The sequence below is a fragment of the Streptopelia decaocto genome, assembly GCF_964273445.1.
Source record: "Streptopelia decaocto genome assembly, chromosome: 2".
NCBI classification, from domain to species: Eukaryota; Metazoa; Chordata; class Aves; order Columbiformes; family Columbidae; genus Streptopelia; species Streptopelia decaocto.
The window spans coordinates 136,360,422-136,383,810 of NC_138655.1; the positions used below are offsets into that span (position 1 = coordinate 136,360,422).

Genomic DNA, 23,389 nt, shown 5'->3' on the forward strand with positions numbered 1-23,389 from the left:
CCAAATTATTTTACGAATTATTAAACAGACTATTTACAGAAAAAGCTTAAGCTCACTTATAACCTCAAAATACTGCTGTCTTCAGCTCATTAGTAAATCTAAACAAAATCTTTTTTCATTTCCTCTGTGAAACTTACTAGTCTTAGCTTGCACGTTTTACCCAAACCCTGTATCCCTCCAAACTAAAGTCTGTCTTTCCAGCCAGCTGACCAGAAGCCCAAGAATAATTTCATTAGTAAACAGCTGTCCAAAAAAATAAGTCTTTTCACACTGGTGCCTATATTTTCACACTACATGTACTGTCAGTAATTCCTAATCACTGAAACTCCAGATTACTCCTTCTACAAAACCAAGTGACATTTTACAAATGAAAAAAAAAAAAAAAAAAAAGCAGGATATTGACATATAAACACATAAATTATTCCGAAATTTTGGGTTGTTATAAAATATACACAGACGAGCAATTACTTTCCATCAGATTGTTCAAACTCTGAGCTCCTCACCAAACAGCTTCAAGTGGAATGTAAGAGTTCTGAAGCAGAGTACTTTTAAAAGCAGCCAAAACTTCATCATCACCATTCTGACCAGCAAGTAACTCACCCATGATGAATACATTGTCTACCAGAAACCTTCTTGAAACCTTTTTTAAACATAAACATGATACAGTCTGAATATTTCACATTAGAATCTTGATAAATAGTGAAGACTGTTTGCTGTGCTCCTCTGACGTATTTATGGAAGATGTTTGTGAAGTTTCACAAACAAGAGGGAAAAAGATATGTAAACAAAAAAAACCAATTTTAAGATAAATCCTCAAGCCCTCCACAACAATCAAACAAAAACAAAAACTGATGCAATGAGTAAAATGAAGGTAGTTGTAAAAGCAGGACATCACATGCCTCCCATAGGTAAATGCGGGCCATTCTACTCTCACCTTTATCACGGTCATAGAGCAAATCTTCTGTAGAGCAAGGACTCCCATCCTGAGACTCAGGAGGGCAAAAGGGAGAAACACATGGTGAATGACTGCTGCAGCTGCTGCTGCGCTCCTGGACAGATGGAGTCTGTGTGTCAATGCTCCGTGTGCTACTGCTACGATAGTGAGCAGGTAATGGGGCCCTTCGACCATCAGGGATATCTAGAGGCTGCAAGAAAAACAAGCAAGTCAGGTTACAGAGAAAAGATCAAACTCCTAGGCAATGGTAGCCTGTAGCACTCCTAACAGAAGTAGTGAAGCAAGCAGTTTTTGAAAGAACAGCTTTTACACAAGCAAATAATGCAATGTACAACGGACACAACATACATTTAATTATTCTGAGGCCTGAGACAACATGCAGATATTCCAAGACAACTGCATCCTCTTAACGCAAAGTTAACACCAGAACACAATTCGACACATGCTAGTATTACGGTTTTATATGTTTTATGATAGCTTAAAAAAAACCTCCCCAACAAATAGATCTCTAATTATACTTAGTAACACCATTTTCAATAAAGGTCACTGTTGTTATGAGGGAAAAACAAGTATCCTGACAGAAATCACATTTGGATAAAAAGGAAAGTAGAAAATGTCAAATGCAATGGCATACCAGTGCCACAACCACCACCTGAATTACAATTACAAATGAAACCATCCAAGTTTTGCTAGCAAGTCATAATGCTCTAGCACACCTCCACATTCCATCCTTTACTTCTATAGATGACCTCTGACAAAATGGCAACTTCACAGATGATGCACAGGCTTATCCTAGGTTTACAAGCCTTGTCTTGAACCAAAGCTAGGATGCACTGCCTGCTCCTATCAGCCCAGTTGGCACTGACCTGGGTGATGCTGCGACCAATTCTACAATACACTGCACAGACATGTTCACAGTAGTACACTGGCACACTCTACTTGTCTTTCCCAGTGGAAAATTAGTTTTATCATAAAGACAGTGCTGCTTTCAATGTAAGAAATGTAATGAGAATTACAGTTCTGCTTAAAAGTGAAGGGCAAGAAATGCCTGCATAACTTACATATCATTTTTATCCTCACTTCAGTGAGGATTGTATTCAAGCTTAAATGTCCTAGTTACAAAAAAACAAATGTATTTTCCCTTCTGACTTCAAGTGAACATTTTTTTCTTATTTTATTGCTTTCCTCTTCTTCATACATTCCAAAATTATAACAGCCTGTTCCAGAGCCTAAAATGCAACCCAACACTCTCTCGCTAGCAATGAGGGCATGAAACCTATTGGCTGAATATCGCATTCTCCCCTTTTCACCAGTAGTGTATCCAGAAAATCACCTCATACTATACAAAGAGGCAGACACAGCAAAGCAAGATGATCTTTTTCTTCTTATGAGCTGTCCAGTTAATACGATTTCACATTTCAATTAAGAGCAAAGAAACACACTATAAAGAGAACAGTAGAGCTGTTACATCAAATGCTGATGTTTGGACATCATTGTGTGGTCTGTTCAACAGCTCAGTTCACACTGTGTATGCGTTACAACATGACTACGTGCTGCTATTCCCATCACCCCAACAGGCCATGACTCATCCCCTGCCCAAGACAGACCTGAAGCATTATATCATCTGTTACACGGGCAAAAGAGAGGTAGAAAACAAGACTGAAGCTGTAGAAAGAAAACAGTCTCATAATTAACATAACTACAATGCAGAACAGCATTTTTATTTCTGTCTCTGCCAGAAAAATTCTATGTGATGCCAGGAAGTCATCTGAACCAACCTCTCTTATGCTCTCTCTTCCGGATGGCCAGTCTGTACAGGACTGATTTGCACAACTCTTCAACATTCACAGATGCAGAAAGCGACTATGGGAGCTACACTTTAAACTCCTAACGTAGCATGCAGTATCCTGAGTTAGCTGAAGAATCACATTACATAATAGAAGCCTGATGGATTTATGTTTCTCCATCATGAAGTATAGATAGTATCAAACAAATAGATATGAGGCCCTGGACCCTGAAAATCAGGCAGAGGATAGACAAGAGGATCCACCTGGAGAGCCCCCTGGATCGACCTCACCTGCAAAAAGGATCACAACTGCAGCTGTAAGAAGAAAAAACAAAAGAAGAGTGGTAGTAGTTGGTGACTCCCTTCTGAGGGGAACAGAGGGCCCTATATGTCGCCCAGACCCATCCCACAGGGAGGTCTGCTGCCTTCCTGGGGCCAGGGTGAGGGACGTTAATAGAAGACTTCCAGAGCTAATTCAGCCCTCAGACTACTATCCCCTGTTAGTAGTCCAAGTTGGCAGCAAAGACATCAACAGAAGAGGTACCAAGATAATTAAAAAAGACTTTAAAGCACTGGGTCGATCAGTTCATGGGACGGGAGCACAAGTGATATTCGCCTCAGTTCCTGTGTTAGCTGGGATGGATGAGGAACTAAATAGAGAGAGGAGTAGAAAAGCTCATCTCATCAACAGATGGCTTAAGGATTGGTGTCGCCGTCAAAATTTTGGGTTTTTTGACCATGGGGCAAGCTCCATGGTACCTACTCTCCTCAAATCAGATGGGCTTCATCCTTCTAGGGAGAGCAAGAGGACTATAGCCCATAAGTTGGCAGGGCTGATCAGGAGGGCTTTAAACTAGGTTTGAAGGGGGAAGGGATCGAAACTGGGCTCTCCAAAGACGAGATGAAAGATGGAAAGCCCGAATTAAGAGTGAAACCAGCAGCCCACTTGAAGTGCATGTACACTAATGCACGGAGTATGGGCAACAAACAAGAGGAGCTGGAAGCCATCGTGCAGCAGGAAAGCTATGACATGATTGCCATCACAGAAACATGGTGGGATGACTCTCATGACTGGAGTGCTGCTATGTGTGGCTACAAGCTCTTCAGAAAAGATAGGCAGGGTAGGAGAGGTGGAGGGGTGGCTTTGTATGTTAGAGAGTCACTTGACTCTGTTAAACTTGAGGTCAGCAGTGACAAGGTTGAGTGCCTGTGGACCAGAATCAGAGGGAAGTCCAACAAGGCTGACATCCTCGTGGGTGTCTGTTATAGACCACCCAACCAGGATGATGAAGGAGATGAATTATTCTACAAGCAGCTGGCAGATGTCTCAAAATCGACGGCCCTTGTTCTTGTGGGGGACTTTAACCTGCCGGATATCTGCTGGGAGCTCAATACTGCACAGAAGAGGCAGTCTAGGAAGTTCCTAGAGTGTATAGAGGACAATTTCCTTCATCAGCTGGTAAATGAGCCTACCAGAGGCAAGACCCCGCTAGACCTACTGTTTACAAACAGAGAAGGGCTGGTGGGAGATGTAGTGGTTGGAGGCCACCTGGGGCATAGTGACCATGAAATAATAGAATTCTCAATACTCAGAGATGCAAGGAAAACCATTAACAAAACCTCTATGCTGGACTTCCGGAGGGCAGATTTTTGCCTATTCAGAAGTCTAGTTCAGAGCATACCCTGGGAAACAATGCTTAAAAACAAGGGGGCCCAGGAGGGTTGGACATGCTTCAAGCAGGAGGTTTTGAGTGCGCAGGAACAGGCTATACCAGTGTGCCGAAAGGCTAGCCGGCGGGGAAGACAACCGGCTTGGCTAAACAGGGAGATTCTGAATGAAATCAGAAATAAAAAGAGACTTTACCGACTGTGGAAAAAAGGGCTGGCTACTTATGAAGAATTTATGGAAATAGCTAGATCATGCAGAAAAAAAATCAGGGAAACAAAAGTGCAATTTGAAGTTAATTTGGCCAATTCTGTCAGGGATAATAAAAAGTCCTTCTTCAAATATGTTAACAACAAAAGGAGGGGCAAGGAAAATCTCCATTCTCTGTTGGACTCTGAGGGAAATATAGTTAACAAAGATGAGGAGAAAGCTGAGGTACTTAATACCTACTTTGCCTCAGTTTTTACCAGTAAGACAGGTGGCCCTCAGGACAACTCATGTCTGGAGGTGGTTGACAGAGATAGGAACCCAAATAGGCCCCTTGTATTCCAGGAGGAAATAGTTGGTGATTTACTGAGCCATCTGGATCCTCACAAGTCAATGGGACCAGATGGGATCCATCCTAGGGTGATGAGGGAGCTAGCAGAAGAACTTGCCAAGCTGCTCTCCATCATCTTCCAACAGTCCTGGCTCACTGGGGAGGTCCCATATGATTGGAAATTGGCCAATGTTACCCCAGTCCACAAAAAGGGCTGCAAAGCTGACCCTGGCAACTACAGGCCTGTCAGCCTGACCTCAGTGCCTGGCAGGGTTATGGAGCAGATCATCCTGAATGGAATCACACAGCACCTTCAGGATGGACAAGGGATCAGACCCAGCCAGCATGGGTTTAGGAGGGGCAGGTCCTGTCTGACCAACCTGATCTCCTTTTATGATCAGGTAACTCACCTGGTGGATGAGGGGAAAGCTGTGGATGTGGTCTATCTGGACTTCAGCAAGGCCTTTGACACTGTCTCCCATAATATACTCCTGCAAAAGCTGGTAGCCCATGGCTTGGACAAGTGTACTCTACGCTGGGTTAAGAACTGGCTGGAGGGCCGGGCCCAGAGAGTGCTGGTGAATGGGGCTGCATCTAGCTGGCGGCCAGTCACTAGTGGTGTTCCCCAGGGGTCGGTGTTGGGTCCAGTCCTATTTAACATCTTTATTGATGATTTAGATGAAGGGATTGAGACCATCATCAGCAAATTTGCTGATGACACCAAGTTGGGAGGGAGTGTCGACCTGCTGGAAGGCAGGAGGGCTCTGCAGAGGGATCTGGACAGACTGGAAAAATGGGCTGATTCCAATGGGATGAAGTTCAATAAGGCCAAGTGCCGGGTGCTGCACTTTGGTCACAACAACCCCCTGCAGCGCTACAGGCTGGGCGCAGAGTGGCTGGAGAGCAGTCAGACAGAAAGGGACCTGGGGGTACTAATTGACAGGAAGCTCAACATGAGCCATCAGTGTGCCCAGGTGGCCAAGAAGGCCAATGGTATCCTGTCCTGTATCAAAAATAGCGTGGTCAGCAGGACAAGGGAAGTGATCCTTCCCCTGTACTCTGCATTGGTGAGGCCACACCTGGAGTATTGTGTTCAGTTCTGGGCCCCTCAGTTCAGGAAAGACATTGAAGTGCTGGAGCGAGTCCAGAGAAGAGCAACAAGACTGGTGAAGGGACTTGAGCATAAGACCTATGGGGAGAGGCTGAGGGAGCTGGGGTTGTTTAGTCTAGAGAAGAGGAGGCTTAGAGGTGACCTCATCACTCTCTATAACTACCTGAAGGGAAGTTATAGCCAGGTGGGGATTGGTCTCTTCTCCCAGGCAGTTAGCAATAGGACAAGGGGGCATGGGCTTAAACTCTGCCAGGGGAAATTTAGGCTGGATATTAGAAAGAAATTCTTTACAGAGAGAGTGGTCAGGCATTGGAATGGCCTGCCCAGGGAGGTGGTGGACTCGCCGTCCCTGGAGGTTTTTAAACTGAGATTGGACATGGCACTTAGTGCCATGATCTAATAAACGGACTAGAGTTGGACCAAGGGTTGGACTCGATGATCTCTGAGGTCTTTTCCAACCCAGTCGATTCTGTGATTCTGTGATCTTTCCTCTCACACAGAGGTGTGATAAAAAGAGAACAAAATTTTAGACACTCTCCTATTACATAGAAGCAAAAACCCAAGGAAGAAATTCAGATTTCTGACTTCAAAGCAAGTTTTAATAGTGAGCATTAGAACACCTATCTTATGAGGAGGAAATAAAACCAAACTGGTGCTCATTAAGTGCACACACTATGCTCTATATAACAGGAAATGCAAGGATTCCAGGGAGCGGGGGGGAAAGCCACTAAGTGATCACATAATCAAAGACTTTAGGATAACACACATGTTCTTCCACACCTGGAGGAACAACACAGTCTGATGTAGTCAGGAAGTATATCCCAAATCACATATTTTAGCCTGCAGTGAATTAAAATTTGAGGTACAAAAAGTTATCCATATTTTTAGACATGCCTCTAAATATACACACAAGCAGAGAAAGCTAAATATTTATTACTCTTTCCAAGTAAAATAACTTTTAAGGCATAGAAAATGCCTGCAAATATTTCAGATTCTGTGCTTCTGTATTTATCTTTCCCTGAATATTCTAGCCAAGTTTTGACAAGTGCAAAAAACTTGATGAAAATATCAACTAAAAGTATTCCACTTTTTAAAAACCTTATGTATTAAACTTGATTAACATAAAAAATGCTTTAGAAGTTACTTCTATGAGTCATGCCTAAACTATTCTAAAAAACTTAGAATACAAGAAATAGTGTAACTAATTTGGTACAGCTGCTATTAGTTTTCGTAACACTCAATGTATGGAAAAGTGCAGTAATTTCTAGTCATTTATGTACTGTGGTTGTTTTGGGGTTTTGGTTTGGTTTTTTTTTTTCCTAGAGTGTCCAGTCATGTACTAACCTTATGGCAAATGCATTCTGACAGGACACCCACCAACCCCTACAGGGCAGTGTGTTTTCGGACACGGTCACACACTGCCCTTCACTCCCTACAAAGGTATGGATATGCTCCATTTGACAACAGCATGCATTTCTCAAGACACTTAAAACTGACCACATTGTTTTCAGTATCGATCTTTTCACTGGATAAAGCCAAGAACACCCTATTCAGTAGCATTAGGAATGCTACTGTGACGTAATATACCAATGGGAGCCTTAAACATAATCTGTTCTTTATAAGCTTTACATCTATTTGGAAAGCAACTTCTTGAGATCAAACCATTTGATGCTTTTGATTTGAACACTGTTCTCTAGACTGTAACACAAAGGCAGGCACAGGAAAGAGCTTCCTTCTAGCGTAATTAAGTCACCAATGCATTAGATAAGATGCAAATGCAAAAAAAATAATGTATCCTGGGAAGGAGCACTTGTAAGAAACCAGACTTTTCAGATGAAGAATATGAAGATTTAAGTAAGGATCCTCTGCATCTGTACATATTAGAAATAAGAGTCCTTTTATTACAGGATTAAGTTTTCCAATAGGTACATAAAACCATCTTGCTATCTATTTCCAGAAGCATTATGAATAAATTAAGAGACACATTCATAATTTTTCTTATATTGTGTTATAGTCCATCAGAATTGCTTAATTTCTAATTACTTCTGTATACTTGAAAGATAGCTCCAGTAATATTTTTTCCCTAATAGGAGGCCTATGAATGTGTCTGTGTCCTGCAACAGGGCACTTTTCATTATTTTTGCAATGCATTCTGTACGAGGGAACTTCTTACCACCCACTCCCTACAACGAGTCCATCATCTTACTGTCCCAAACTCTCCAATGTTTGTGTTGTGGAGTCACAACGGGAGAAAGAAAAAAAGCCCATCACAACCTCACAAAAAGCTGATTCCCTCTTACAAGTTATGGTGGGAGCAGAGGCAAAAATCATGATTGCCTGGAAGGCTACTCAACAAGTTATACAACAGGAAGGAAAATGTATCCAGGATCTTTGAATAAATGCATTGGAAAATAAATTAAAGTTTATTAATAAATCTGAGGAGAAAGAGGTGATTAAAAATTGACTCAAAAAGCCAACTTTAACTTAGTTTTATGAAAGAAAAAACACCGTCAGCCACCTAAGCAAGAAAAAAATATAAACATTGATGGCTAAAGTGAAAGGAATGAAATATTCAGAATGTTCTGACTGCTTACAATGTAATCCCTCTAAAGTTTATTGTCTTATTATTAAAAGGTAATGACACAACATTACTGTATCATCAACTAGCTTTGTGAAACACAAGAATAACAAGACTAATGTCTACAATAATTTTTACTAATTAACTGTACTTTTAGAAGTACAACTTCTATTATGATTACAATACTATGTTAAAAAAGGCAGAATGTTTCCAAGAAGAGAGAAGACAAAAGACATATTCCAAACAATTCAAGAAGTAGGATTACAAAAACTGAAATCAGCAAAAGGGAAAACAGAGTATGTAACATCAGACACTACAAAACCAAATAACAAGTCTAAAAAAATAAATCAATCTGTGTATCTGAAGAGTAAGCAGGGAAGCATAAAACTGGGAGCAAAGTTTCATTGGGTAACAATTTTAACTGTGAGCTAAATTAAAAAAGTAATTCAAGTAATATCCATAAAACTGTTTAACCATATTTTTATGGTACGGATGACCTAGTCTGATTTCAATATATGAACTAAGAAACAGTTTGTTAAAACCAAAAATAAAAAAAACAAAGCCAAGTTTATACTGAAGAGATGAGAGACTAATAGAAAAACATTCGAGAACACTATACTAAAATTCTAGAAGTTAAGAGAACTAAAATGCATTTTATTTTACTTGCAACAGTCCAAATGTGGTTATCAAACTGACATGGAAGAAATCAGAAAGCTATTAATGTAGCACCTAAATTCTGGGATAATAATAATAGTGAGCAGCACCTATAATAAAGGTAATATTCCTTCTCAGTGTTTTTAGCAGGTTGTATGCTATTCCCCAATTCTTTCCTGCCAAATGAATACAGCTTCACAATAGGGCACAAAGTGTTTCATGCAGCTGGACAGATCTATTCATATGAAAATTAAGATTTGAACATACACTGTTAAAACTGTGAAGTAAACATGGCAACAGGTTAAAAGAAACCCGCTGAAAACCCAGAAGCACACCAAACTTACAAGCGAGTCTATAGAATAATGCAGCCTTCACACATCACCCAACGCAACCAACTAAAATAGCTATTTTAAAATACTTTCTAAAAACACAGAATGTTACAGCATGAATGAATGGCAGAAAACTGAAAGAAAAAGAAATTGTTTCGCAAGCAGTGAATCTAATGAAGTTTTCTTTCCTATGGTTTATCTTTTCGTTCAGTAATTCCTAACCTTTACCCTAGCTGCCCCAACTCCCCCAAGCTAAAAATATGCAAAATTGTTGTATTAGGAGAAAGTTCACCAGCAGTAAGATGGAGTAAATTAGTCCTGTTATCTTCCATAAGTGAGCCAGGAGATCCAGCAAGCTCAAGGAGAGCGCTAGGAGTCCCGCTTTAGGTCCCATTAGACCAGACTTCACAGCAACAAACAGTTACATAGCAGGAAACAATCCTCTGCCCACAAAGACCGACGTGACTTCGAGGGCAACGTCTAATTTATGACTTTCTTTTGTGTCTGAAGACTCTCCGCAGCTACATGTTTGGAGGAAGGGTTCGCTATTGCCTTGGTTGCGTAAACTGCTGAGCACCTCTGGCCCCAGTCCAACAATGCACTTAAGTATGTGCTTAACTGTTTGGCTGGACCAGAGCCAGTACATTGAGTAACTTACGAGACCGAGTTCTGCATCCCAAGTAAGAAGCTGTTAAAGCCCAAGGACAACATTTATGAAGATGATTTGTCTGATAAACAAATGAAATGTCCTCTAACCATCGGAGATTACAACTCCAGCCATAGCAGCACTAGTGGTGGCACTGTAATACATACGTTTTTATAATCTCTTTGGAGATGGTGCAATAAGGTTTATTGACTTGGGCTGTCTATTTCAGTTTGCATGTTATTTTCTTTATTTCCCTGTTACAACACACCCCCCTTCTAACGGGATGAGATAGCCCAGGAAAGCAAAGTTAGCATAAAACATCTACAACTACAGTATTTCATTCTTAAGGCTGCTTTGTCCACACAACTAAGTCTCTGGAGAAGGCAAGACTATTCAAAAGCTTTTGAAGTTTACTGCCCAAATGAAGAACTAAAAATATCAGGTTTTGAAATCTTAAACCTCTGATTCAAGTTTTATAGCTTGACTTGTGCATTGAATTGCTTTTACATGACCATTCACAAAAAAAAAAACCAACAAACAAACCCATACAAAACAAAGCCTACATCTTTGAGAAGATTAGAAAAAACAGAGTAGTTTATCCCACAACAGAAAATTTTCATTGACTATTTAGTGGCTGTAAACCAAAGATTTCCCATTTTAAATGTCATCTAAGTACTCCAGTGCTCCCCAATGACAATTCCACTGCTCCAGTTCTCCCACATAAGGAAAGCTGTTTGTCAGTATTTCCCATACAGAGATCTCCCAAGACAGATCACAGTGGTTTCATGGAAGTAAAACCATTCACATTCAGTTTATGGAAGAAAAGCATTAAAACGAAAAAGCAGAGCATAGCACAGAAAACTTAAGTCTTGCCTAAGAAAAAGGATGCAAAATGGAGCAAATAAACTACTCTCCTGATCTCCAATTACTTACTACTGTAGCCTGAAGTATCTAAATTTTCAAGCACTTGAATTTTGCACAAAAAATTTCAAGTTCTCTACAGAAAGTGCATTCTAAACATGTTTGGCCAGAAGCCCTTAAGAAATAAAAACCACCCACCCTAAACCACTGATGCAAAATTTTCAAATAAACAGTTCTTTGAAGAAAATTACTTGCAATTTCAGCCACAAGGAGGGTTTTTCACAGGGAAGGTTTCCCATGTGTTTACAGATTACAAAGGAAAAACAACCATAAACATGTTAATATAAGTTTACCTTGGATACTTCTTCTTTTCCACTGTTTTCCTTAATGAATACTTTTTCCAGTTCGGGGCTTATTCCTTCTACATTACACGGCACACGTGAAACAGTTGATTTTGGCACTGAAATGTTTGACAACGGCATAGGGACTGATCTGGAAATAGAAGCCTAGAAAATAGAGAACAACATGATTTGAAGTTGGAAAACAGAATAAAGACAGGAGTCTGAGATCAGTACTAAAAAACCTGAAAAGTAAGAAGATATGTATTAATTTTGCCAAATAAAGATCATCTTCTAGATGGCAAACATAAATAAAAATAAATGCTTGCATAAATCAAAAGCCACTAAAATCACCTCTACTTAACTCAAAGTTTTCTATAATAAAGCATTCTACTACTTCACTTATCAGTAAGTAGGCAGGTATATGTACTTTCCTACAGCACACCCAGTGGGGCAGGGGGAGTACACAGGGTGCTGATGCTGATGGTTTAACTGGGATCCAAAAGGCATTTCCCAACATTCCTACAGCTTAACCACTCAACTGAAATATCTGCTTAATGCACTTTTATTCTATTTTGGTTGGCTTTAGTGAACAATAAACAAGGCATCCATTCTGAACCTTTACTTTCATTAGTACATAGCTTTTCAGAACTTTGTATCAAAGGTCTTAAAAGAAATAATTTGGAGCTTAAGAATCAAGCATGGAAATAAATACAGGTATGGTTTTCAGAAAGAAACTGTTGGGGTGAAGCTCTGTTACCAACAGGAACCATTCACAAGAGTGCACACACATCTTGCACAGTCAAGCTCAGAAGCTTTACCTTGGCAGCAGCTACAAAGCACAGATGCACCTACCATGCCAGCCATGAGCAGTGTTTTCCTCTTGTTCACAGAATCACAGGATGCTTAAGACAAAATGTTCTTGACAAATGAACCTTGCACAACATGCAGCTCCAAAGGTGCATGTCACTTGTGTTGAGGCATTCTCTGACTCTGACACGCTACCTGCAGGACAGCTTCCCACAATGGTGAGAAGAACTGAGGACTTCACCGGCCTCATCAGAGAACACCCTCTAAAGAAATCAAAATGTTGCATGAGCCATGACAAAGTGAGCCCCAAGTACTAAAGAACGTTCCTTCAAAGCATATGTCCCAGGTGCATTTCAGTCTGTGCCAAAGACGGGTTTTACTGTGACTATGAAGAGTGGCACAGGTACCTGCAACAGCTTCCTTTAAGAGGGAAAGCAAAACCCTTTTCTATACCTGGTGTAGTGGGATCCTTTGTTATAGAGGCATAAGAGTTTCAGTAAGAATATCAATTTCTCATACATCTTCATCACAAGATTAGGTTTTAACCAAACAGAAGAAGGACCATAAAGGATCAGCCATCACGGTCAACCTGTTCTTTCTAAAACACTAGCTATTTTGAAAAGCAGTCAGGAAATAGGATGACAGAACCAATATTTCAGGAGTTCAAGTAGTTGCCTGTAACATGGGGTCCAAGTTAAGGATCCACTGTAGGCTACATTTAATCAGGACTCCAATGTCTGCACTGTCAAATGCTACAAGATTAACTGTTTTCTGCAAGTGGCTTAAGGCTCACAAAGTCATTGACTGAACCTCACCTGAGCTTTAAAACTCATCCTTCGGTTTCAATTTGACTGGTAGTCTGCAGTGGCTAGAACAGACACTGTATTAGGCATCCTCAATTGCATCCTGCCGAGAATCTGTTTCACGGCCAAGTAATTTGGTCAGGTAATTCGTCCAAAGCTATTCTTGATATACATCAGCATTTTTATAACAGAAGGAATATCAATATACTCTGAGCAAAGGGAAATTTTTCTAAGCTGGTAAAACATGTAAATGACCTGAAGTGAAAAACTGTCTTAGCCAGGCTAGTGTTAAAATGATTAGCTATATTAAAATTTGCCTAAACTCACACATCACTTTGAAAAGTAGGTTACGTAACAAGACAACAGAAAACAGAAGGCGTCAGACTGGGAGCCTGAGCTTAACCTCTCAGAGCAGAGGATATCAAATCCATAGACTGATGGCTGGAGAGAAGCCCTGTCATCACAATGCCCATTGGTACAGAACATGAGCACAGTCATCAACGTAATACGGATCTAGGATTCAGCATCCTAAAGATGATGTCTGATTGAGGTTTTACAGTAAGTCACAGTGTCTAGAACAAGCACAGGCTCGTGATGATAGCATTTTTTTCCATTTAGTATGATGGAAACTCTCAAAATATGCTGTCACAACTGTACTGTAACACAGCACTGCAACCAAAAACTCTCATGCTACAAGACAGGATCCTATATTGACAATGATTCTGGACTACCATAACCACCAACAGGTATGACCCAGACAAAACCATGAAGAAAACGACTTTTATCCTGCAGTGTAACAGATCCCCTAGTCACTAAGGATGGCGTACTGTGAAAAGAAACATCTTTGATTTCAGCTGAATTTAAATTCAAGGTGAATTATAACTTTCTTCTTAGAAAGTAAACACCACAATATTGTTTTTCTTGACATCATGTGGAAATTGCCTCTCTGGCAAACGGACCAATAAGTGCAGTATCAGGAAGGTTCCTAAGATGGGACAAGGGAATGATAGTTTCCCTCAAATCTCTGGTGATACAGTATTGCTGTCTTTTACTGATGAATACACGGTAAGGTGAATTACAGGACTGTTTGTAACAAGCCAGTTAGTGTTCTGCTTGCTGCTCAAAGACTGATCAATTGTTGGGCTGCCAATCCAGACTGTTTACACCCTTGGTACTTTTTTTCTTTTTTTAACCAGCTCAGATGAAATTGGGTTGTGAAACTGATAAGCAAATACCTTCCAGGCAAGCAGGGACTTTTGATAAGTGCACCACAAAAATTAGTCTTGGAAGCAACTATGTATTCCTGGAAATGGCATCTTATCTGGCCATGCTCAGAATTTTTACAGCATTTTAATATATTTTAGTTGCTATCCTGCTGCAATTCTTTTTTCATTATATGACGACTATGAGATAAATTTCAGTGAAGATGCAATGGTATCAGGTTGTTAAGCATTTCAGTGTACCACGTAAGAAAACAAACAGAAGAAATACAGGAATAAACAGCAGGTTATTCACCCCACCCTGATAAGGTAGGAGGCTGTTGATACAAGCAACTATCTACTTACCTGAGTCTGACTGATTGCTATGTGGTTGCCATGGAGAGGTGACTGACGTTCTTTCTCTTTACTGTGACGACTACTCTGCTTACTGCGCTGAAGCTGCTGCCTCAGTTTGGCAATCTGCTGGAAAGAAGTTCAGGTGAAGTGATAATGAGTTACCAAATGGATACCTGCCCAAATCTTCCCGTATAAAGTGAATCACAGACATTCTAAGTCCTCTTTGGAGGATTTTACAAGCATACGGGATTGTCTTCCCTTGAAGCATGAGCATTAAAGCTTCTTCCTGCTTATGAGATACTTTCTCCAAAGTATCTGCCCTAATTGCCAACCTGAATATAACAGCAGGCTTAGTTTAAGTACTAAACTTCCCCATTTACAAACAAGCACCATAATAACTAATGTGAACAGAAGTAGTCATAATGACAATATACAGCAGTTTCTGGCCTATAACTGGTTTAAACTAGGGACTATAAAGCCTACAGTTTAATTCATTTGACCTTAAACCAAACCAAAGTTTTCCAGTGATAATTCTGCATAATACCAAAGAGCCTTCACAAACAACTGGCAATCAATATGCATTACTCATCTTGGAGAACTTATTTAATACATTTAATAGCATTTCCCTGCAGGCTAAATTATCAGAGATTCCTTCAGGCAGATGGAATTATCTTTTCTGCGGTCTGCTGCAAAGATGTCTAATCAAAAGTTACATATTTTAAAGGTCAAATGCAACTAAAGCCATTATCCATTTGACCTGCTCCTTAACAGAAACTAAAGAATTTCATCTGGGAATTCTTCTACTTATTTATTCCTCCTGGATAATTTCTACATAAAAGAGAGTATTTATCTCAATAAGCATTGTCTGAGAAGTTTACACTATGTGCAAATTCACTCAACATGTACAGATACTGCCTTAAGATCGGTTAATTTTTTCCTCTGTGCTCAAGGCCCATTCTCCTGCACGCTCAGCACACACAGCACTGCCCCATTTCATTTTTAACTCAGCTAGGAGATACAATTTTTAAAAACCCGAAGGGTAAGTAAGGAGAACTGAATGCACACGAAATTCATATTTCAAAGAACTTCATCAGCTGGAACGTAACCTTTCTTTCTGAGTGACAGCTTACAAGTACATGCACTCTGAGGTTAACTCCAAGTAGTTAAATATATCACTAGTGCTCTTGCAAAGCAACTCTGTGGTAGAGAATCACTTCATGTCACTCTTCACAGTGCCAGAGATGACAGTGCTTGGCGAAGAGGTTTGGATGGAGTTTTGCTGTGGAGTTTTCTTTGTGATTTTTCTGGTACCACTCACAAAAGAAGGATCTACTTTAAGGTTTTATATCAAGTCTTGCCACAGCTTGTTACCCATATTCAGAGAACCACTACTCAGAAATGGCTGAACACTTTGATCTTTCAACAACAGACAAACAGTTCAGATTTCCGAAAGGGTCTGTGTGTATAGTACATCAACACAGAGCCTGAATACAACTGATTTTCTAACACAGACAAGCTAGATTTATAGAACTGGGAGACTAATCTCTTGATGAAAGGTGTAACTCAGGCATCATGCTGGAAGAAACTTTGAAGGAGTCTGAAGAGATACTTCATCTCTACAAAAAACAAACAAACAAAACACTCACAAAACAAAGCAAAAAAATTGTCCAGAATTTCCCCATTCTCCCTGTAGCAATAGTAGCAATTAGGAAACCTAGCTACACAGAAAGATGAATAAGCAAGCAGGTAAGTATACAAAGATCTATGTCTTGCATTAGAATGTGGGAGAATGGGGAGAACAGGGATAAGTTTTTAAAGGGGAAGATGAAGATTTAAGAACAGAAGAGAAAAACAATGTCTACAAAAATAATAAAAAAGCAGGGAGAGTGTTGTATATAAATCTTTCATTTCTGCTGCCTGTCAATGCTGTGCATTTCCTCCTGGTTCAAAAGTTAAAATACCCTATTTTTTTTATTTAAATGAAATCTAGCTTTCTGACCTTTCCTTGGGAGCATGCTATTAAAAAAAAAGATACATACAATTCCACCTCAGAGATCAGGCTGACTGATTTCTGTCACAAACAGCTTGCAAATCTTCAAGAATATAGCCTCTCAGTGTAAAATTTAGACAGTGAAAACATTAAATGGGAGAGTGCTGATAGGCTGGTATGTCTCCATAGGCCAACCAAAACCTTGAAGCTCTGATATCCTGAAAGGAATCATGGTGCCCTAGAATCTGAGGTTCTGTCACTTCACAAGTATGTATGTATAATTTGGCAGGCAGTAGGTTCTTGACAGTTACAGAAAGAAAAGGCTTCTTGGGTGGAAAAAGAAAGATTAAAACTTTTTGAAAAATCTGACTGTGTATCTGGAGCTGACAGGATCACTAAACATGCAACGCAGTGAAAAAATATAATAGATACATCTTCTCATAATTTGTCTTTAGCCCTGAATTTGAAGTACCGTAGCTTTCCATGATGTGGTAGATATCATCACACACACAAAAAAGAAAGTAATGATGGACACAAATAGGAATCTACCATTTCTTATTCATCCTCCAGACATGGGAGAGAGAGAGTTTACAGCACAGATAACCCAGCTTCAGAGCAGCCACACTAAGGAGGCAGTGGCACCCAGTCCATGGACAGAAGAATCCTCAAAACCAAATGATGCTCCATATTTCCACCAATGGGAGTCCAGTGAGTCTACCATATACTAAAGCTGATCTTGAAATCTCAATAATTTTCTTTTTGTTCGACAAGACTATCTTTTTATTGCCAATTATTTTCCATCTCAAACTCAAGGTCACAACTACTAAGAGGAACAGGGAGCTGTGCTAGCTTCCTGGAAGTTTACCTTCACCTTCTCCCTAAGCGGCAGAGAAGCACAATCAGAGCACCAAACATAACCAAAATGAGCTGCAGACAGGTATGAGGTACACTACTCCCAGGAAAGCAGACATAACTTGTGCAGTGAGGAAGGAGTATGAAACATATGCCTTCACGGCACCTGTTTTACCAAGTACGTCAAAGAAGCAGCAGATCCTGTCTCTTGGGCACTTGACAAATGCAAGTAATATCAGCTAGGGAATTTGGTCTGCAAAGAAAATGGGGCCAAGTGACTGGTATCAGGAAAACATGTACTTGAAGATCCAACCATTACAATGGCGTAAATACTCTCTGACACTGGACCATTCTGGGCAGCAATATAGGTATTTCGGTTTGGAATATAAGGCAGGAAAAGAATAATGTGCTATGCAGCAGGAAAAAACAAAAGTGCAGTAACAAAACACTCAATTTTAATGGGGCTGCTAAAAAACAGAAAGGGTTTGGGACATTATTTTCCTCATGTGCCCAGAAACAGATCACATCTCACCATTCCTGTCCAAGTGCTCATTAATATTTACCAGCCAACAGGTTGCATTTCTACAATTCAGGCTGCACAACATAGTAACTTCTACTGCTGAACAAGTCACAAACTCCTTATTAATGAGAGTGAGCTCTAACTCATTCATGAACCATTTGCTAACAAACAAGTTAATCAGTAGGTCAAAGAGTAAAACAAGCATTAGAAATTCACCCTAAACCTTTGAACACAATCTTTCTATTGGTATATGAAAGTGCACATAAAAAGTGCAGGCTCTCATATTTGATTCTCTTTTATTCCAAAGTCCTTTTCAAGTCTCTGTGAGAGCAAAAGGGACCTTGCAACAGGAGTTTTCTGGCGTCAGTGTAACAGATGCAGCATACAGAAGTGCTTAAGGGAAGAGAAAAATCAGTTGTCTGAAATTCTGATGTCTTTAAAAACCCACATGAACTGAAAACTACTTCTTTTAAATTCTGGGTTCTTCCAGCTCTGGATAAATTCCAGTTCATGGTAAGCTATAACCTAAATTGTCCCTATTCAACTTCAACAGAATTTCAAAGTAACTATTCCAGTTGAAAGGGGAAAAAACACCAGTGGTTCAAACCACTACTTGGTTTGTGTCCAATACAAAGACTCTGATAGCAATCTTTATCTCCCATCTAGACGTGTATCTATTAAAATAATGTTAAAGCACCCTGGCATTATCTTACAAGTTATATTCAAGACTTCATAAAAACAAGCAGTAGAACCCTTCAGAATAAAAAAAGAAATTTTCAAGGTGGTAAAAAAGGTACACTTTATCATTACAAAGTTCATATTGAGAGCTGAGGAGTTTTAAACTTTTTTAACAGATCCACTACAAGAAAGCAAGCATTGCCTATTTCACTCCTAGACAGATTCAGTCCTGACACCCAACTGTTTCAGTTCAAGGACAAAATTTTCAGCTGCCCAAAGTTTTTTTATGTGGTAATACAAAATTCATTTGCTTGCTTGGGATCTTAAGTCTATACATTCATTTTTAGGTTTTTTTAAATGCAAGTCTTTTAAAAAGAGTTCCCAGTTGTGTTAAATAAATGCATTTAATTGTAATAGTATTCAAACTAAGCGAGGAAAAAATATTTTTTTAAACTTAAAAGCACATTGAATATTCTATCAAAACCAATTAAAACTATGCATACAAGTATTTGGCTGGTTTACAGTATCAACATAACAAAAAATACATGCTAGAAATCATTCCATTGTTGGAGCAAGAAAACATGAACCCAAACTGCCAAGACAAGCCAAGGAAACTGTAAACAGCTACCTACTTGTTTACTGTCAAATGATATGGGAAACAATTGAAAATGCTGAGCAGAACTACTGTTACCTGTGTTACTCATAACAAATGCAGTTGCCCAGGAGAGGTGATTCTTTTATTTCCATTACTTCAGCTCTTGCTTTCAGTTGCCTATACCTTTGTCAAATTTTCTCTAAAGTCCACCATGCAACATTCATCTCTCCTATCCCCTTCTCATCAGAGATTTCAGCACAGGTATTAGAGTGGTTTTAAAAATGAGATTAAAATGGAAGAGGGATGGAAATAATTTTCCCATTTTATGTGCTAATACACATTATTGTAGCTTTTTACCTGGGAAACTGTTGTTCAAAGCTTTGGAAGAAAAAGCCAAACATGTGTCTGAGGATCCTTTGTGGTGGGAACATGACCCTCTATTCCCTTGGAAAAGTCTTTACATTTGGCAAAGTTTTAGCAAAAATTTCAGTTTGGACGTGTTCAAGGAAGATGTTTGGAACTGGCAGCAGCATTTGCTAGCAATTCTGTCTCTAGTGGGGCTTTACAGTTTGAATAGAATTGCCCCAGAGAGTTTTTCCTTCCCGAAACTGCCAGTTACTGTGGCACAAAGAAACTGAGTGCAGATACTCTTGGTATTGAACAAACTCAACACCCACCACAGAGGCATTAAGTAGCCAGCCAGAGAAGCTGCAACCAGGACTTACAGGTGAGAGAAAAAGGGATAAAATAGAAGCCAAACAATGGAGAGACAGAACAGACAAGGAGATGGAAAGTAACTGAGTAAGAGCTCAAGTAAAGGAAGACAGACGAGAACTGGCTGGATAAAGCATGCAGAACGACATGGGAACTATGAACCCAGGGAGCTACAAAGGGCAAGAAAACTGGCTTGGGAAGCTGGAGAAAGAAAAACAGAGGAAGGGGAAGAACTATAAGTTGCAGAAGACAAGGACAGGTTTGGGGATGAACAACCATTGTAAAATTTGTATAGAAATAATTCCCTTCCACACACCCCATTTTTCCATTACTGTGTTCTATCAGAAAGGAACCGTGAAATCCATCGGCCACACATTCCTTGTATTTCTCTTGTGGTTTAGTCCATAACGAGGATGGCAGCCTAGCACAATGGATCACTGTTATCAAACGGCAGAGACTCGCTTACATGCTGAAGGTTTCACTATCACTGACAGTCACAGCCCTGTGGTGAAGAAAAGCTGCTTGTTGCAGAACTTGATCAGGAACTGCCAGAAGATGAAGGATGGTCTCTCAGTAAGAGCAAGCAAGCATTATCCTGGAAATACAGATGCTATTCCTTCCCCTGCTACAATTCCTTTGTGCTGGTAGGTAATGTTTAAGCCAAAACTTTTAAGACAAAACTCCTGCACTAATTTCTGGGAATTTAATCTGTGATTCTAAGTGCTTGCTCACAGCTGCAGACGAAAGCACCCAGACAACTGAAGACCTCTGTACTAACAAATCAGCTTTGATGGCTTTCATAAGAGGTACTCAACAAGACGGGAATAGACAACCCTTTCTGGATTGACCTCTCTTTGGCCCAGGTCCTCAGCTTTAAACATAAGGCTACTGCCACCACTGGAATACAAGATTATTCTGTATTTGTCACGCCTGATTTTAAAATTCAGGTTACATTACTGCTTTTGACAACTATTCCTCCTATCAATGATGGTCTGGAAGAAGACTACAGGTTGCCAGTAACATTATCTCCTCAGACAACCTACACATTTCACCTCGTTTTTTAATAGGACATGTCCTATTAAACAGGGAATGAGAAGAGGGGATGCAAAACGCCCAGAGCGTCAGGGGAAAGTCCCATCCCATGAGAATATGCTGCAAGATTCATTTATTAAAAAGAAAGGTGTAGGTCTTGAAGAGAAGTTGCATCCTTCCTGACAGCGGCATGAGGCTGACTGCAGTTATTAGGTAGCAGACAGAGCCAGAGTTACATGAACTCTGAAGAGAACAGAGTTTACTGGGACAAAAACTGAAATATTGTCATTTTGGCTGAAATGGAGACCATTTTACTGTATCTATTTTCTCATGATGCAAATCCACTTCACTTGTGGTGGGTTCCTTCTAGTTGCAACTGTAGTCTGCAGCAGAATATGTATGATTAAAAGAGCTTTGCAAGTAATCATACCATCACTGTATCAACATTTACCCTCCTTTTTAATTTCTGAAAGTGATGTCCTCTCTATCTCCACCCTTAAACTTGAATGAAATTTCCAAACAAGAATATGCTAACATAGCAACTTAAACTTTGCCTCTTTCAGGAGAGCAGCGATTAAGAACAGAAAGGTAGCTAAGGTAACTCTGAGCAGAAAATTAGGAAGCAACAAGCTGGTTCCCCAGCACACACTCTGGCCACTTGGTCACAGCCAACACTGTAGTAGGAAGCAAGGAAATCCAACAGGCATAAAATAACAACCAGTCTTGAAACAACTCTTAGGTTTAAGTAGAACTTGTTTCAAAAGCAACAGAGGGGAGGGAAAGGGTGTAGTTTCCTGGACTTCAGATAAGGATTAAAAAAATGTCTTGGGCATACTCAAAACTTAAAAGTCTCCACTGTGCAAAACTTCTCACCTCTTTTAGTTGATCAGCACTTCCCCATGATGCTGAGCGCTGATGTGATCTCTTTTCTGCTCCTTCTTCAGCCCAACAGCTAGGCGTCTAGAGGGAAAAAAATAAAAAGAAAATATACTGTACTGAATTCTCCAGGTAAGAAAAACTTTCGGCACAAATAACTGATTTACTCTTTCTGCAGTGTCAGAGTTCAGGCATTATACATGAGGAATAAATTTCAGAATCTGATATGCAGCAGTAATAGTCTCAATACATAAAAACTATTTAGAAAACCAAGGCTTTGCAAATGTGTATTTACAAGGAAAGAGGCCTGACAATCATAAAAAAACCCTTACCTGGCTACTCCCATGTGCGCTTTGGCATCCATTTCTAGTTTTCACCCAGTTGACAGTTTAGAAAACTATGAGATTAAAAAAAATAGACTCAGAGACCAAAAGCCAGGATTCACTTCTCCCACTTGTTTTCTTTAATCCCTGGGCCATATATTCAATTCCTTCTTGGTAACTCTGACTTGATACAGAGTTTGATACACCTCTTATTACTTTTGGCACCAACCTACACGAGCATAACAGCAGAGACTGGGCCTTTTCTAGCCTCGTCTGCAAGCCCGTAAGTTCAGGGACTGTCCTTGGATGTAGGAGCTATGAAGTTAAATGCCAAAGACTGAGAAGGGTCTGGAAGCCAGATCTCCCAATTCTTTATTCACCAAAAAACTATTACGAAAATTGAGGGTATCCACCAGCATTTCTGAATAAGAGTCACCAGCTGTCAGAGGAGCAATAGGAACATCTAAATCCAAGGAGACTTCAAGGTATGAACCATGTAAGACTCAGGGCTACAAGCACCTATATAAATTAATGAAAAGAAAAAAAACAAAGGGGTTTCTTTCAGCAATTCCTACTAGTATTAGCTCAGTATTTCACAATAAGGCATCAAGAAATAAACCAATACCACTAAAAGCGATTAGAATTTAGCAGTGAGGTTTTTCAAGGAGGGGACCACTGCTGATACTTCTCCAAGGAGACAAGACCCCAGCCCAGCAGGACAGGTAGGATCTGGGATCCACCTCCCTGCAGAACTTCCTTCTCATGCATGGAAACCCTGCTTCTCCACAGCTTTCCTAACTCTTGCTTCCTCTCTAGGGTCTAGAAACTTCTGTAACACGCACACACATGGCAGACACTGTTGTGCTCTGGGAGGAGGCCGAGCATCACCTTGGAGAACACCACAAAACCACTATCTATAGCTCCTCACCCTTGCTGCCCTGTGAAGGGAGGTGGAAGCCCCCTCTGTGGCCAGGCCACTCAAGCCAAGCCCACTAGGCCAGGCCTGGAACCATAAGGCACTGACATGCAGCTTCAGGCCACAGGCTATACCTTCATACCTATAGTATTGTATGGCCCACAGCCTGGCACTTCTAAGTGCCAATATTTAATATGCTAAGTCATTTTGTGTCTTCTGCCAGCCCTGCACTTCCCATGGTTCTGGTGGGGCTTCTTCTCCA

At 40.1% G+C, this 23,389-nt stretch overlaps 1 protein-coding gene across 4 annotated transcripts in view; it reads right to left on the minus strand.

Annotated features, from left to right (window-relative positions):
• GLCCI1 (glucocorticoid induced 1) overlaps nt 1–23,389 on the minus strand; it is a 59,685-nt gene that overhangs the window by 8,655 nt on the left and 27,641 nt on the right. For 2 of the 4 annotated variants that reach the window (XM_082044122.1, XM_082044124.1), the window contains exons 3-6: nt 21,886–21,972; nt 14,641–14,754; nt 11,478–11,630; nt 935–1,145 (exon numbers count right to left, since the gene is read on the minus strand). In XM_082044122.1, the coding sequence (XP_081900248.1) occupies nt 935–1,145; nt 11,478–11,630; nt 14,641–14,754; nt 21,886–21,972 (565 nt within the window). Of the gene's footprint in view, nt 1–934; nt 1,146–11,477; nt 11,631–14,640; nt 14,758–21,885; nt 21,973–23,389 lie in introns of all 4 variants that reach the window. The other 2 variants (XM_082044121.1, XM_082044123.1) reach the window with 1 other exon arrangement.